Source organism: Eschrichtius robustus, chromosome X, assembly GCF_028021215.1.
Source record: "Eschrichtius robustus isolate mEscRob2 chromosome X, mEscRob2.pri, whole genome shotgun sequence".
Taxonomy (NCBI): domain Eukaryota; kingdom Metazoa; phylum Chordata; class Mammalia; order Artiodactyla; family Eschrichtiidae; genus Eschrichtius; species Eschrichtius robustus.
The window spans coordinates 16,453,187-16,465,903 of NC_090845.1; the positions used below are offsets into that span (position 1 = coordinate 16,453,187).

A 12,717-nucleotide genomic window follows, 5' to 3' on the forward strand; every position below is an offset into this window, starting at 1 on the left:
TTGAAGGCAAAACACACACAAAAAATATGTGAGTTTTAAACAACCTAAAATTGTGGTTAGGTTAAAATAGTCTCCAACAGACGCTGAATCTTTCTGATAAAATCAAAGGGAACTTTGGATAAAATAACAAATTATGGGAACTAGTGGGGAACACCCTGGGATTTTATTCTCCAGAGGAATCTTTTTCTGGTTTTGTGCCCTGCTCCGCAAGTAGCCCGGCTTTGGCTGGCTGGCACAGATAGGACAGGGCTGGTAGTGAGCTAGCTCATTTCCTCTAATGTGACACAGATTCTGATGGGTAGGCAGAATGTCAATAGCCATCTCCTACATGCAAAATATAAAGGTTTGCATCAAATTCAGTGTGCATACTGACACAAACCAGAAGCCAGACAACTAACTGAGTGGGTGCACATCAAAACCCAGAACTTCTAATCCTGAAAGTCCTGGATACCAAGAAATGTGCTCTTTTGAGTTCAACCATTTAAGAGTTCTTGGGACTACACCAGCACCAAAGAACATTACACTTTTTGAAAAAGTGATTCTAAATACTTTACCTTTTTTAGGAGCGGCTGAGGAGAATCAACAAGATTCAGTGATTTACGGTGGGCACTTAGAACTTTAGTTGGCAAAGCCATGGGAACAACTAGAAAACAAAAGAATAAAGAGAAAGCTCTTCTGAGCAGGAGGAAGGATAAAATACTTCTTTTAAGAGGTACGGCGGCTACTCCCTATTCAGTACAAACCAAATAAGGAATGAATACTTACTTAGTTTCATTGATTTCAAAAAGAATTTTTCATGTGGCCACATCATGTGCTAACTCTGGAAATAAGAAATGAGCAGGACACATCTTGCTTTAAGGAGCTGAATTCCACTTTTCTCTCTTAGAATTCAGGGAAAACTACATAGCATCTAGGACTGGAAGGAGCCTTAGAAATGATTGAGTCCAACTTCTTTTTCTTTCAGATGTGGAAACTGAGAACCAGAGAGGGTTTGTCCAAGGTTTGTCCAATGACCTTGTCATTTGTCCAAGGTCACTGGCCTTCTCATAATCGAGGTGTACCAGCCTCCTGTCCACTGTGTGTTTCACTTTGCCACTGCTGGGTGTTAGTGCTTATGTTTTTTAACCACCTTTAATTAATTAATTAATTAATTAATTAATTAATTAATTAATTAATTTTGGGGGCTGCGCTGTGCAGCTTGCAGGATCTTATTAGTTCCCTGACCAGGGATTGAACCTGGGCCCCAGCAGTGAAAGCACTGAGTCCTGACCACTGGACCATCAGGGAATTCCCCTTTTAACCACCTTTAGATGTTATCAGTATTTATTCATTAAGCCATCTCTGTCTGCCAGGGTATGTCATATCATCTTGGGAAAATAGGAAGCTTTCAAGGTAAAGATGAGGTATATTTAAAAGGCATTTATAGGGCTTCCCTGGTGGTGCAGTGGTTAAGAATCCACCTGCCAATGCAGGGGACATGGGTTCAAGCCCTGGTTTGGGAAGATCCCACATGCCACGGAGCAGCTAAGCCAGTGCGCCACAACTACTGAGCCTGCGCTCTAGAGCCCACGAGCCACAACTACTGAGCCTGCGTGCTGCAACTACTGAAGCCCATGTGCCTAGAGCCTATGCTCTGCAACAAGAGAAGCCACCACAATGAGAAGCCCACGCATCGCAATGAAGAGTAGCCCCTGCTCACCGCAACTAGAGAAAGCCCGTACGCAGCAACGAACACCCAACGCAGCCAAAAATAAAAAATAAATAAATTTAAAAATAAATAAATAAAAGGCATTTATAGACCGTCAGGTAACACTAGTGGATTAAACATAAGTTTTAATTTTACTTCCTCTTAAACCCCCACTAACACTACAAAAATTAATTTAAAAAAAGGCAAACCCTAAAGAATAGGGAAGCAGGAGAGAAGACAATAGTAACATTTTGGAAGTGGGAAAGCTGATGGATGAAAACATTTAGTAGACACAAGGCAACCAAACCCAAGACTGCAGTGGGGAAAACCAAGAACCAGTCAGATTTATAACAGAGAATCCTCAGAAGTCTAAGGAGCTTGCTGCACCATGGACCTCCAGAACTTGGGGGTCCAGAGAGGGTAACCAAAAGAAGGAAGACGGAGAAGAAGGTGTGTGAGAGGCAGTGAGCTCCCTAGATGCCTTCTGCAACTTCACACAGCTTGGCAACTGCCTTGCTCACCCTGATAGAAGACTAGAAGGTCTCTCTGAAGAGGGTAAAAAAGGGGTGGTATGTGTGTCTCTGGAGGGGATGCTGACCCACATGTCTGAAGGTGCGGGTACATTCCTTGGGGGAATAAATGACTGTATAGCTCGAGGCAATCAGACCCTTACAGGTTACAAAGGAGATTGCAAAGGAGATTGTAGAACATCTCTGGGAAATCTGCCCTGCTTTCACCCATAAACCCAACAGGCCCCATTTACAGGTATAGGCTTGGAGATTCTTATATGCACGAGCAGATAACCAAGGAACGCCCAGCACTGGAGGAAAGACTCTACTGTGGAAGATAGAAACCAATACAAACAGGAAAAATTGACTTGGGGGAAATGGAAACCATTTCGGGAGAAGAAAATGTAAAAACAAAAACAAAAAGCCCTGCCATTAATTCTTAGAGTAATAAGAATTATATTGCATTCATGAAACAAGAACAGATACAATTCAGAGAACAAAGATTTAAAACATGACAGCAAAAGTGGAAAAACTCAACTGAGCAGGTGGAACAAAAAGTTGAAGCAATTGCTCTCAGAACAGATCAAAAGACAGAGAAATGGAAGACGGGAGAGAAACGATAAAGTCTTCTTCAGGAGGTCAACACTGGAATCATGAAGTACCAGAAAGGGAGGACAAGAGAAAATGTAGGGAAGGAAATGAGTCAAGGAATTTTTCAGAAAAACTTTACAGGACTGAAAAACATAAATTTCCAGATAGAGAAGGCCCAATGAGTAGCCAACACAGTGGATGAAAATACACCCAGAACAAAGCACATCATTGAAATTTCAGAACCTGAGAGTAGAGAAAATCCTAAAAACTTGGAAAGAGAATAACCGTTTATATTTCAAGGATCAAAAATCAGAATGGGTTCAGATTTCTCAGTAGCAACACTGATAGCTAGAAGACAATGAAGAGATGCTTTCAAAATTCTTAAGGAAAATTTATTTTCAATCTAGAATGCTATACCCAGCCAAACTCTCAAATGGATAATTTGTAGATATTTTCAGACTTGAAAGGTCTCAACAATTTTACCCACCATGCACTGTTTCCTAGGAAACTACTGGATGTCCTCCACCAAAATAAGATAGTAAGCTAAGAAAGAGGAAAAGTTGAGATACAGAAAACAGGAGAGCCAACAAAGGAGACAAGGAAGTCTCCCAGATGATGATGAAGGAAGATCCCAGTGATAAAATCTACATCCTGGATGTGGAGGGTGACCAGGCCAAAAGGGGCAGTGAACTCCAGAAACAAGCAAGTTAAGGGCTGTCATTACTGTGCCCTCTTCCATTGCACCATTTTTTAAAACCTATTGAAACTGTTCTAGAATGTATTCCACCAAAGGAATAAATTGAGAAAGGGGAACATGCCAGAATCAAGAAACAGGGAACCCAACTGAATAGACAAGCAAAGGAGATTCCAAGGATTATAGTAAAGAAAAGTCCCAGGATGCCAGGTATGCAAGAGGCTTAGAGTGCAATCAGCCAGATGGGAGGAAACTTTTGGACTCTAAGAAAAGCAGTGGAACCGTGAGATTCATACATATGATTCACCTTGTGGAGATTTGTATTGCGAGGCCATTGGAAGGTGTAGAAAGGAAGCGAAGCAAACTAAAAGATAGGGCAACTATTAACTTTAGAAAAAAGGAAAAATGATAATGTAGTATATTATTATACTGAGCTGGGAATAATATTTGCATACATACAATGATAGAAATAGTGAATACTGATTTAACTAAACCTTAATACAACTGCATGGACAGGTTAGGGGAAGTGAAGCAGAGGAGTGGTGATTTAACACAGCTGAATTCCTCACCTGCGTAAGAAAAAGTCAACAGATACTGAATAAAATCGATGCATCAAAGACAGCACTACAGACACATTATTTAGAAATACATAAATACCAGAAGAAACAACTAAGAGTTGAAAGTGGTTGCCTCTAAGTAGAAGGACTGGGGGCAGTGAGGAGGGGAGAGGTGAGGCAGGAAACAGCTGCATTTTGTTGTCGTTTAGGATTCTTTGACTTTTACATTATGCTCGTGCACTACTTTGATAAAAGAAGTTATTTTAACAGGCAGAAAAGAGTTAATAATGTACATGGAATTTCCAAACCCTTTGCTTTTGCCATCACGGAAAGTATATCCCGAGTGGAGTAGATGGCACTGAAAACATGGCTGTCCTCTGTCTTCTTACAAAGAGGTGGCAGATAGCACTTCGAGGATGTGCTTTGCAGGAGGTGGTTGATATACTGGTCAAGTTCATCCTGGCTTTCTATAATTACACAGGTAAGAAAAAGAGCCAGTGAAAACAAGCTGCAGAAATAACCTAAATGCATAACAGTGATTACGTGTAGCATGAAGTGCTGAGTAGATTTAGTGAAAGACAACATTTTGATATAGATATTTGACCTCCACTCTACCCCTGGAAAGTAAAGAGATTTACATAGATAATGCATGTATTCATAAAGTTATTATTTGGAGAAACTTCATCCTAGAAAAAGAAAATACAGGTCCAAATAGTGTTTACATCACATCATCCCAAGATGAGCTGAATATGTAGACAATCGGAGGGCCAGCAGCCAACATCTGATCTTTTGGTTTTAATTTGTCATGAGTGAGCTAAGCATTATGGAATCCCCAGCCGCAATCCCAAGTACTATCTAAAAGTGAAAAACAGGTCACTTCAACCCAAAACCTTCCTCAGTTTGAGAAGTGTTATATACAAAGGATTTCATCACTTATATCCAATCAAACCAAGATCATTCTACCGTTTCTTTGAAAATTCAAGCAGTGTGTTTCTTCCTTTATATTTTGTGAAAAGTCCGCATTCCTGAAACTCTTTGTCCCTCTAGGTTTAAGAAAGCCCCCCTTTTACAGTTTAGGTTTATTAAAGTGGCATTTTATTCATTTTAATACGTGAAAGTTTCCAAAGACTCTTTTTTGTCATGTTAATTACAAATCATTTTCTGTGCTTGAGTTTTAGGGCAATTTTATCACAATGCCAAGGTTGAAATAAAATTCAGAGACCACCTGCAAAGGCATTCCAAGCCGTACCTTGATTATAGGTGTCTTCCAAATATCCTCCCAAATCTGAATCACTATCAAGACTGAAGCTCCCTTCACTGGCATCGTCAAACAACTTCTCATCACAGTCTGGATCCAGGAAGGTCAGATACGTGTAGAAGGAGGTGGTGAGAAATTCCGAAAGACTCCCTAATTTTACTCTGCCAAGGAAACACTATGTTAGAGATATAGGTGGATGTGGACAAACTTCCACTATGAATCATCGAGAGACTTTTCAATAACCAGGTGGCGCTTCTGCCAGAATCAGTAAACACGTCACTCTGCAGATTGCCCCATACAAGTAGTCAGCCAAGAAATTAAAATGAAAATTCAATAGCAAGTATGAAGTGGAAGCACACAGCATATTAAAAGCCAAAATGCATCATGCTGATTTCTTATTCCCAAACCCAACACAAACAGAAATCTATTTTATTGAACCAACCAAAGTTTTACAAAACATATTGAGCGAAGCACTTTTAACCAGAACCAACCCTTGGGTATTTTTCGCCCTAAAACAACTGGACCAGGACAAAACCACAAGCAACAATTCTTTGGATGCCCTCGTGCTACCTTTTATGAGTCCCTATCACTCAGCCACACAAGGCCCGGGGAGGAGGTGGGGGGGAAATGTTGGGAGAGGCACGTCTCAGAGCCAAAGTTCTCTCTAGAAAGAATGTGATGGCCGGGCCATCCCCGGATAGAGACAGTGGCCCAGAGTGGCCCTATTATCAGGCTGGGAAAAGTTCCACCGAAAACTGGGAGCTGGGTTTGGCAGTATGCGGTTCTGCTACAAAGGCAGCAGCCTCCGAGTTCTTGCTCCCTGAACCTGGTTCACCCCCAGGTTCGGGGGGCAAGTGGGATGTCCACTGTACAGAAAGAAAGCCGGCACTATGTGCTTCTTAAAGTGTTGGATCTGGAGGCAGAAAAGTGTAGGATGCCTCAGAGCTACCAGCATCAGATTACGACTTGTTTAAATGGCTTAGTTTGAGGAGAGTAAACAGAAGCATGCAGCTCAAATGAATTCACAGGTGCATGAGCTTCCACGGGCAAGTACACTATGTCAAGAAACATTGCCTGAGGGAAAGAAAAGCCTTCCCTTAATCAAGTAAAAACTTTTTCCCCCTAGAGCCCTGGGGTCAGTTCTAAGGATTGTTTTGCCCTGAGGTTGAAAACAGTAGGAGATGAGGTGGAGCCAAGGGACCAGTTCCTCTCTGATGAAGTTGAAAGGAATCAGGTCAAAGGCGGAAAGGCAGTAATTTTAAACCCTCTGATAGCAAGCGACCCCAGGTGGGTCCAGAGGGTAGAGTCTGGCATGTAGAGTGAGTTCAGTTTTTTAAATACCCTCAGACCTAAAAAAGAGCCAAAATGACATTCAACTTTAATTATGAAGAACTAAGTAAGAAAGGTAGCTGATGGAGCCTAGGCATTCCTGTTTCTTTCCATGGTTCTCTGAATTGTTTGCCATACTCTGTAACCGGGAGGCCCTCCTGATTCCTGTAAGCCCCCATCCAGCTCGGTATGGTGGTTAGAGCCCCGTTTCTGGACTCACACAGAGCTTCTGCACCTACTCATCTTGTGCCCCTGGCTCTCTGAGCCTACAGATCCTTGCCCATAAAATAGGAATACAGCCTGCACGACAAAGTGAAGACAACGTGAGACAACAGGTGCAAAGCCACAAAGGACACACTGCAAGGGCTCAATTAACTGCACACGCTATCCTTTTGACAATGATTAGATTTCAGTTAAAGAATTCATTTTGGAAAACAGTTAATTATGGGCGTATGGTATTGTCTCTCGGTTATGACGCCATATGCCAGGTGGTAACCTATCCAAGCTGGATATGAAATGTACGAAAGCAGATGCCAACTGCAGTTATGGCACCAGCCCTGGGAGCTAGATAGCAGAATGCTGGGGATGGCCTCGCTGACACTCATGAGAGAGGCCAGGAGAAGCTTGGAGCGAGGGCCACTTCCAGTCTACAGCAAAACCTGCAGCGAGCTTGGTGAGCAGAGGTGCCAAACCCAGTGCTTAGAAATCCAGTGACTCAACCCTGAGGACATCAGCCTAAGTGAAATAAGCCAGTCACAAAAAAAACAAATACTGGATAAGTCCACTTAGATGAGACACCTAGAGACAGAAAGTAGACCGTAGTTGCCAGGGGCAGTGGCGGTGGGGGGGGGGGGGTTCAGTTTTACAAGATGAAAAGAGTTCTAGAGATTGGTTGCAAACTATGTGAATATACTTAACGCAACTGAACTGTACACTTTAAAATGGTTAAGATGGCAATTTTTACGTGTATAATTTTAAAAAATCACTGTGGCAGCAGGGTCCCTGGTGTGGGAGGATGTGAGAAGAAGGGCTGACTTCAACTCCCAAGCACTTTTAGCAACTGGCACTCCATCAGGGACCAAATGGCAGCCTCCCCAAGCTCCGGAAAGGCCACACATTACTCGGGCCGGCTGCATGGTGAGGTTATCCTGGGGCCCTTCTGGCATATTCCAGGAGATTCACAGAGATCAGGGCATAGATGCTACTGAAAAATCCTCTGCCTTGTGACAGTCATGGGGTACAAAAACGAAAGGGGTTTCCATGGGAGGTGAGCCCCCTGTCCCTCAAGGTGCTTCACTGTGATAGCTGGGAGCACCGGCTGGACTGTGGGCCTGCAAACCGGAATGGGCGTCGTTCCACGGAGGATGAGGGGACAGTGGTCTAGGGAGGCCCATTCAGGTGCTCTGCTCTGAGGGCCACGAAGGAATTTGTAAAGTTCTGTGAATTATTCTTAAGGTGTTAGCACACTCAAGTCAATTCAAGGAGTGATTTGATTATTGAGCACCTGCCAGATGCTAGGCACTGAGTGTTTTCTAGCACGCCTTTTAGCAGAAACAGACACAGCATTCCATACATGCATTCCCAGAGTGCCACTTCGGAGAGACTTGATATGTTCACCTCTCTATGCCCCAGGCCTCCTGGCGCCCATAAAAGCTTCACAAACACCCACCAACTGATGCTTAGAGATGATTCCAGTTTCACATGGGTGACTGGATTAGATGTTTTAACTCCCTTTTTACTCTAAAGCTCCACGCTTCTATGTTCGGCAAGTGATATGAAAAATGGGATAAGGGCAGCAAAAGACTTTAAGAAAGGTCAATGTTACTTTCGCTTTTTAAAAAGTCACAAATTACCTAGCTCCTCCAAAATATCCATCCTCTAGTTTTCGAATTGTAGAAAGAACAGCAGAATGAATATCTGAGCCATCGTTTGCTAAAAAAAAAAAAAAGATCAGTTAGTTTAGTTAATCTGGGAATACTTTGTTTGGGTATGCACTGAAATGTGTTCATCAACAAAATCTAATTAAAATATGTATGGCAGAGAAGATTCCTGACCTAAGAAACCTAACTGCTAAGAACCCCCCTTCAGTACTTAGCTCTGTCCATGGGACTCATTTTAAACATTTTGAAAAGGGCCCAAACCACCAGTGGGCCAGGAGTCAAGCAGATCAAGTTCACGGCGTTACTGAGCATGGTGTGGGTGACGGGGAAGGTGAGCGTGGGTCTGCCCGTCATCCGCCAGCAGGTGCACAGGTGGGCTAGCTCGATCCTCAGCATCTCCACCATCATCTCATTGTCCAGGGCCAGGTAGAAGTGATGCTGGTCAGTGAACTGCAAGTCAGAACAGGCCAGGTTCAAGGCTGTCCTTCATTTCCCTCCACATAACCCCCGCTGTCATTCACGGCAGCACTAATCCTTGCATTTTGTTTCCAGAGAAGAGGCTCAACCCTGGCTGTAATCCACCCCCATAATGGGGCTCTCCTCGCGATCAGACAAATCGATCTGTCGCCTGCCCAGGAGCCAGGGCTACGTTAGTGCTAGCACAGAAGGGAAAGTTGCACAACTAGATCTATTTACAGCTCCTTGGATGGGGATTTAAGGACCTGGCCCAACACCGCTGTCCCTGAAAGTAAATCAATAACTCCTTAATTCCTACACTGTCCAGGGCTGCTGGGCTCGGCGATGTTTTCCTGGTGGGGCCACTGAGAGCAGGTGAGACGTGGAGACTGTGTTTACCTGATTCATGGCCTGGTTAATGTGAACTAGAGGCACTGTTGCCTGATGTTGATGAAAATCATTGCTGTCCTGGCCTCTGGACCAGTGCACACTCAGCTCTGGTCTAAAATCTGTTACGAAGGGAAATAACTCACAAGATTTAAGCAAGCAGCACAGGCTGGGTGAAAAAGAGCAACTTGAGGCTACTGACCCATGACCCTAGGGCCCAACTATGTCCCCAGGTAGTTGGGGGGCTATGCCCCATGTTGACAAAGTGATCCCTCAGTTGGCCTTTCTAGCTGCCCAAATGGATGAAAAACGCTTCATTTGCATTCCACAGGACTAGTTTCCTTTGGAAACAAAAACTCTGAAGAAAAGTTCCATAATCAGTATATTCAGGATCCCGTCAAGGGGGTTGGGACCTGAAAAATCAGACTTCCCATGTGGGATTCTGCTGATAGAGGACCTGCTGACAGCCTAAGCAAGGGTTAAGGACTATTGCAATTAGGGCACAAGGGCTGCGAGTCAAGTGGCATGTCACTAGCAGATTTGTAAAGTGGTATGAATTTCATACTGGAATTGATGGGACGCTCGATTCGATTCAAGCCGCATTTATTGAGCACCTACCACGAGTAAAGAATTGTATTAGGTACTGGGTGTCATCTTATGTCTCTGTTTGAACACATGCATGCACATTCTGCCACATTCAAAGTACCTCCCCAGACAGAAAAGACAGCTTAATAAACAGATGCTTGTTGGTTTGTTACTGGCCTGCTCTCCTCACCTGGGGTGTGAAAGTAAAGATCTGGTTCCTAATCACATATAGTTTAGATGTTCCAAGGACACCAATGTGCCGATATGGTCGCCCACTCAATTTCATATTCTTATTCCGTCCTATTTAGAAAATAAAAGAGAAATTCGAGCTAGAGCAAATACAGTGACATCTAATCCAAGTGATTCTGGCTAAGACTTATTTATATGTTAAACAACTCACTTTGGGGTTTGGTTTTTCTAATACTGTTATCCTTCTTTGGGACAAGGATGAATTAAAAACAAATCCCATCCCCCTTCTTTTCATGCATATAGAAGAACAGCACCCGGTGCAACATCTATATGGAATAAAATTATTAAAAGGACTTTATTAATGTTCACTTTTTATTTCTTTAGTCTTGAACCATGATCCTAAACAAAGTCAGATTTTAGAAAAAGTAAAGAGAACCCATCTCCCATTTTAATGGGTAAATAAGCATTTTCTTAGACCACAGATAAAATTTAGAAACATTACGAAGACACAAATGACTGTTCCAATTGTGAATTTTCAAAGGTGGCTCCTTATTTTACAACAGATCTGATGAATCACACGGCCACCTGTGGTGACATCTCCTGAACAGGCATGAGGGGAATGTGCTTGGTGGCCATTCCTCTTCACGTGGAAGCTGTCAAACCACCTACTTTAGTGCTTTGCCCAATTCCTTTGAATTTACACATATCACAGTCTCCCCCAGACCCAAAACCTAGAACCGAGATGCCCCCTCGCCAAAAATGCCCTGCTATTTCCCCAAACCTACCAAGCTTGGCATATATGTGACTAAGAATCCGGCCTGGCTGGACTCGGATTGGATGAATGTCGGCAATACTCTGGATGCTCACCCCATGTTTCCTCAGCAGCTCCTTAATGTGGTTGTTCTCTGCCAGAACAGTCACTGTGAACAAGAACATAGCATCTGCATTAGACGGTGGCCCTCGTCCCCTCACACGGATGAGTGCTGTTGTCTACTCTCCTCTCTGGCCTGTGACAGCATGCTCTCCACGTGCTGGGTGGTTTTGAAAGGGAGAGCGCTTGTCCTGTCGCTCTTCCGGGTTCTCTCTGGCCTTGCCTCCCCTCAACACCCACAGTGCACATTTATCAAGTGCCCTCAATGTGCAAGACAGTCTGGGACTTCTAGAAATGGTCTTCAACAGGTCCCAAGCTGAATTACCCATCTCAAATGATGTCTTGCCTCCCTGTGGGTCTGCATTTATTCGAAACCTGTCTTGTGTTCTTTTCACATGGGGTCAGGAGTGGAAACAGCTTTGCAAAGGGGATACCAGAAGAAGTCTGTGCCTCTGCTCTCAAAGACAGAAGAGCAATATAAAAGAGTGGCGTGTGCAGCAGGGGATGCTCTGACCGAGGGGGAGGGAGGGGGAGGGGGGAGGAGGTTTTATGCTCTGGAGAGAAGGAAAAGTGGGCCTACCAGTGGGCTGGTGGTAGTGGGGCAGCCTGGCCCACTGGGAAACACAGCACAGGGCCCCCCGCTAGTAGGGAAGAGCCACCCCAGAGCTGGGCCATGCACCCAGTGGGCCGGCCTGGGCCCCAACTCCAGTGAGTGAGGCTGGGCATCTGGCTCTCTAGCAGGCAGGGCTCTGGGATGCCTGGGATGTGGGGGCCGGAGGTGGGCTCAGACCCCCCATACCTGCTGTACCAGTACCGCTGGCTTTTAAGAGAGGGGACACTGCTTTGGCAAAAGGAAGGAGTCCTGGGGAGGGAACTGGAGAAAGGGAGTTCTGGCCACAGAGAGAGTGGCCAGTGCTGTGTCCACCTGCAGCTGAGCCTGCCAGGAACTGGAGGGGCTCGGGGCGGTGCTCAGGCCAGAGGAAAGACTTGGTTACTGTTAAGGTAGCTCCCTGAGCCCAACCACTGTACCCTCAGGCTGCTGGCACCTGAACGTATGATACATATAAATGCCACTGAGACCTGAATGTCACCTCCTTATATTTACATAGCACATGATGCTTTTTCAAAGTATTTTAATATCCATGATCTCATCTGAGCTTCACAGCAAGGCCCTGAGGGGAAGCCTTGCTGCCCGGCTGGCCAGCTGTAGCTGAGCAGGGACGTCAGCCATGCAGGACTGGGCGAGCAGCTTCCCCTAACATCCGTCTCTTCAGAAGCTTACAACACCGTGCAGAGATCTCCACGTATTAGAGCCACAAGGCGGTCACTCTGTACAAGTGACTCTTTCAGAGGAGTGGCTTGACCAAGACCTGTAAGCCTGGTGATCTGAGAGAGCTGCACGCAGAGGAGTTTCTGAAACTGCACTTCTCCTTCCTCCAGACCACAGCCTCTGATATTTTCTACTCTGTTTTCTTCTATTGCATTAAAAAAAAAAAAATGGTGCTCAGGATCCATCAATGCACCCCAGCCTGCAATTGGAAGAGTGGCCTTGTGGACTTAAGGGATCACTTAGCAGCATGTGCTCTGGTGACGGGCAGAGACTGTGGGGTCAGGCTGCATCAGGCCACCTGGATGTCAGAGCTGGGTTTGCACCTCCAGCTGTCAGCCGCGGGTCCCTGAGTAAGTTAACCCCTCAGCCTCATGTGTAAGAGGGGGATGATAAT

The 12,717-nt window shown here is 44.7% G+C and overlaps 1 protein-coding gene and 1 non-coding gene across 6 annotated transcripts in view; both read right to left on the reverse strand.

Moving 5' to 3' along the window:
• PHKA2 (phosphorylase kinase regulatory subunit alpha 2) overlaps positions 1-12,717 on the reverse strand; it is an 83,909-nt gene that overhangs the window by 14,480 nt on the left and 56,712 nt on the right. For 3 of the 5 annotated variants that reach the window (XM_068532405.1, XM_068532404.1, XM_068532408.1), the window contains 7 exons: positions 10,908-11,042; positions 10,124-10,233; positions 8,811-8,955; positions 8,479-8,557; positions 5,288-5,457; positions 4,332-4,505; positions 555-643 (listed from right to left, as the gene is read on the reverse strand). In XM_068532405.1, coding sequence (XP_068388506.1) covers positions 555-643; positions 4,332-4,505; positions 5,288-5,457; positions 8,479-8,557; positions 8,811-8,955; positions 10,124-10,233; positions 10,908-11,042 — 902 coding nt within the window. The remainder of the gene's footprint in view (positions 1-554; positions 644-4,331; positions 4,506-5,287; positions 5,458-8,478; positions 8,558-8,810; positions 8,956-10,123; positions 10,234-10,907; positions 11,043-12,717) is intronic. The other 2 variants (XM_068532406.1, XM_068532409.1) reach the window with 2 other exon arrangements.
• On the reverse strand, positions 1,216-1,287 carry TRNAE-UUC (transfer RNA glutamic acid (anticodon UUC)). Its single transcript has one exon. It is a non-coding gene; the product is annotated as a tRNA-Glu (tRNA).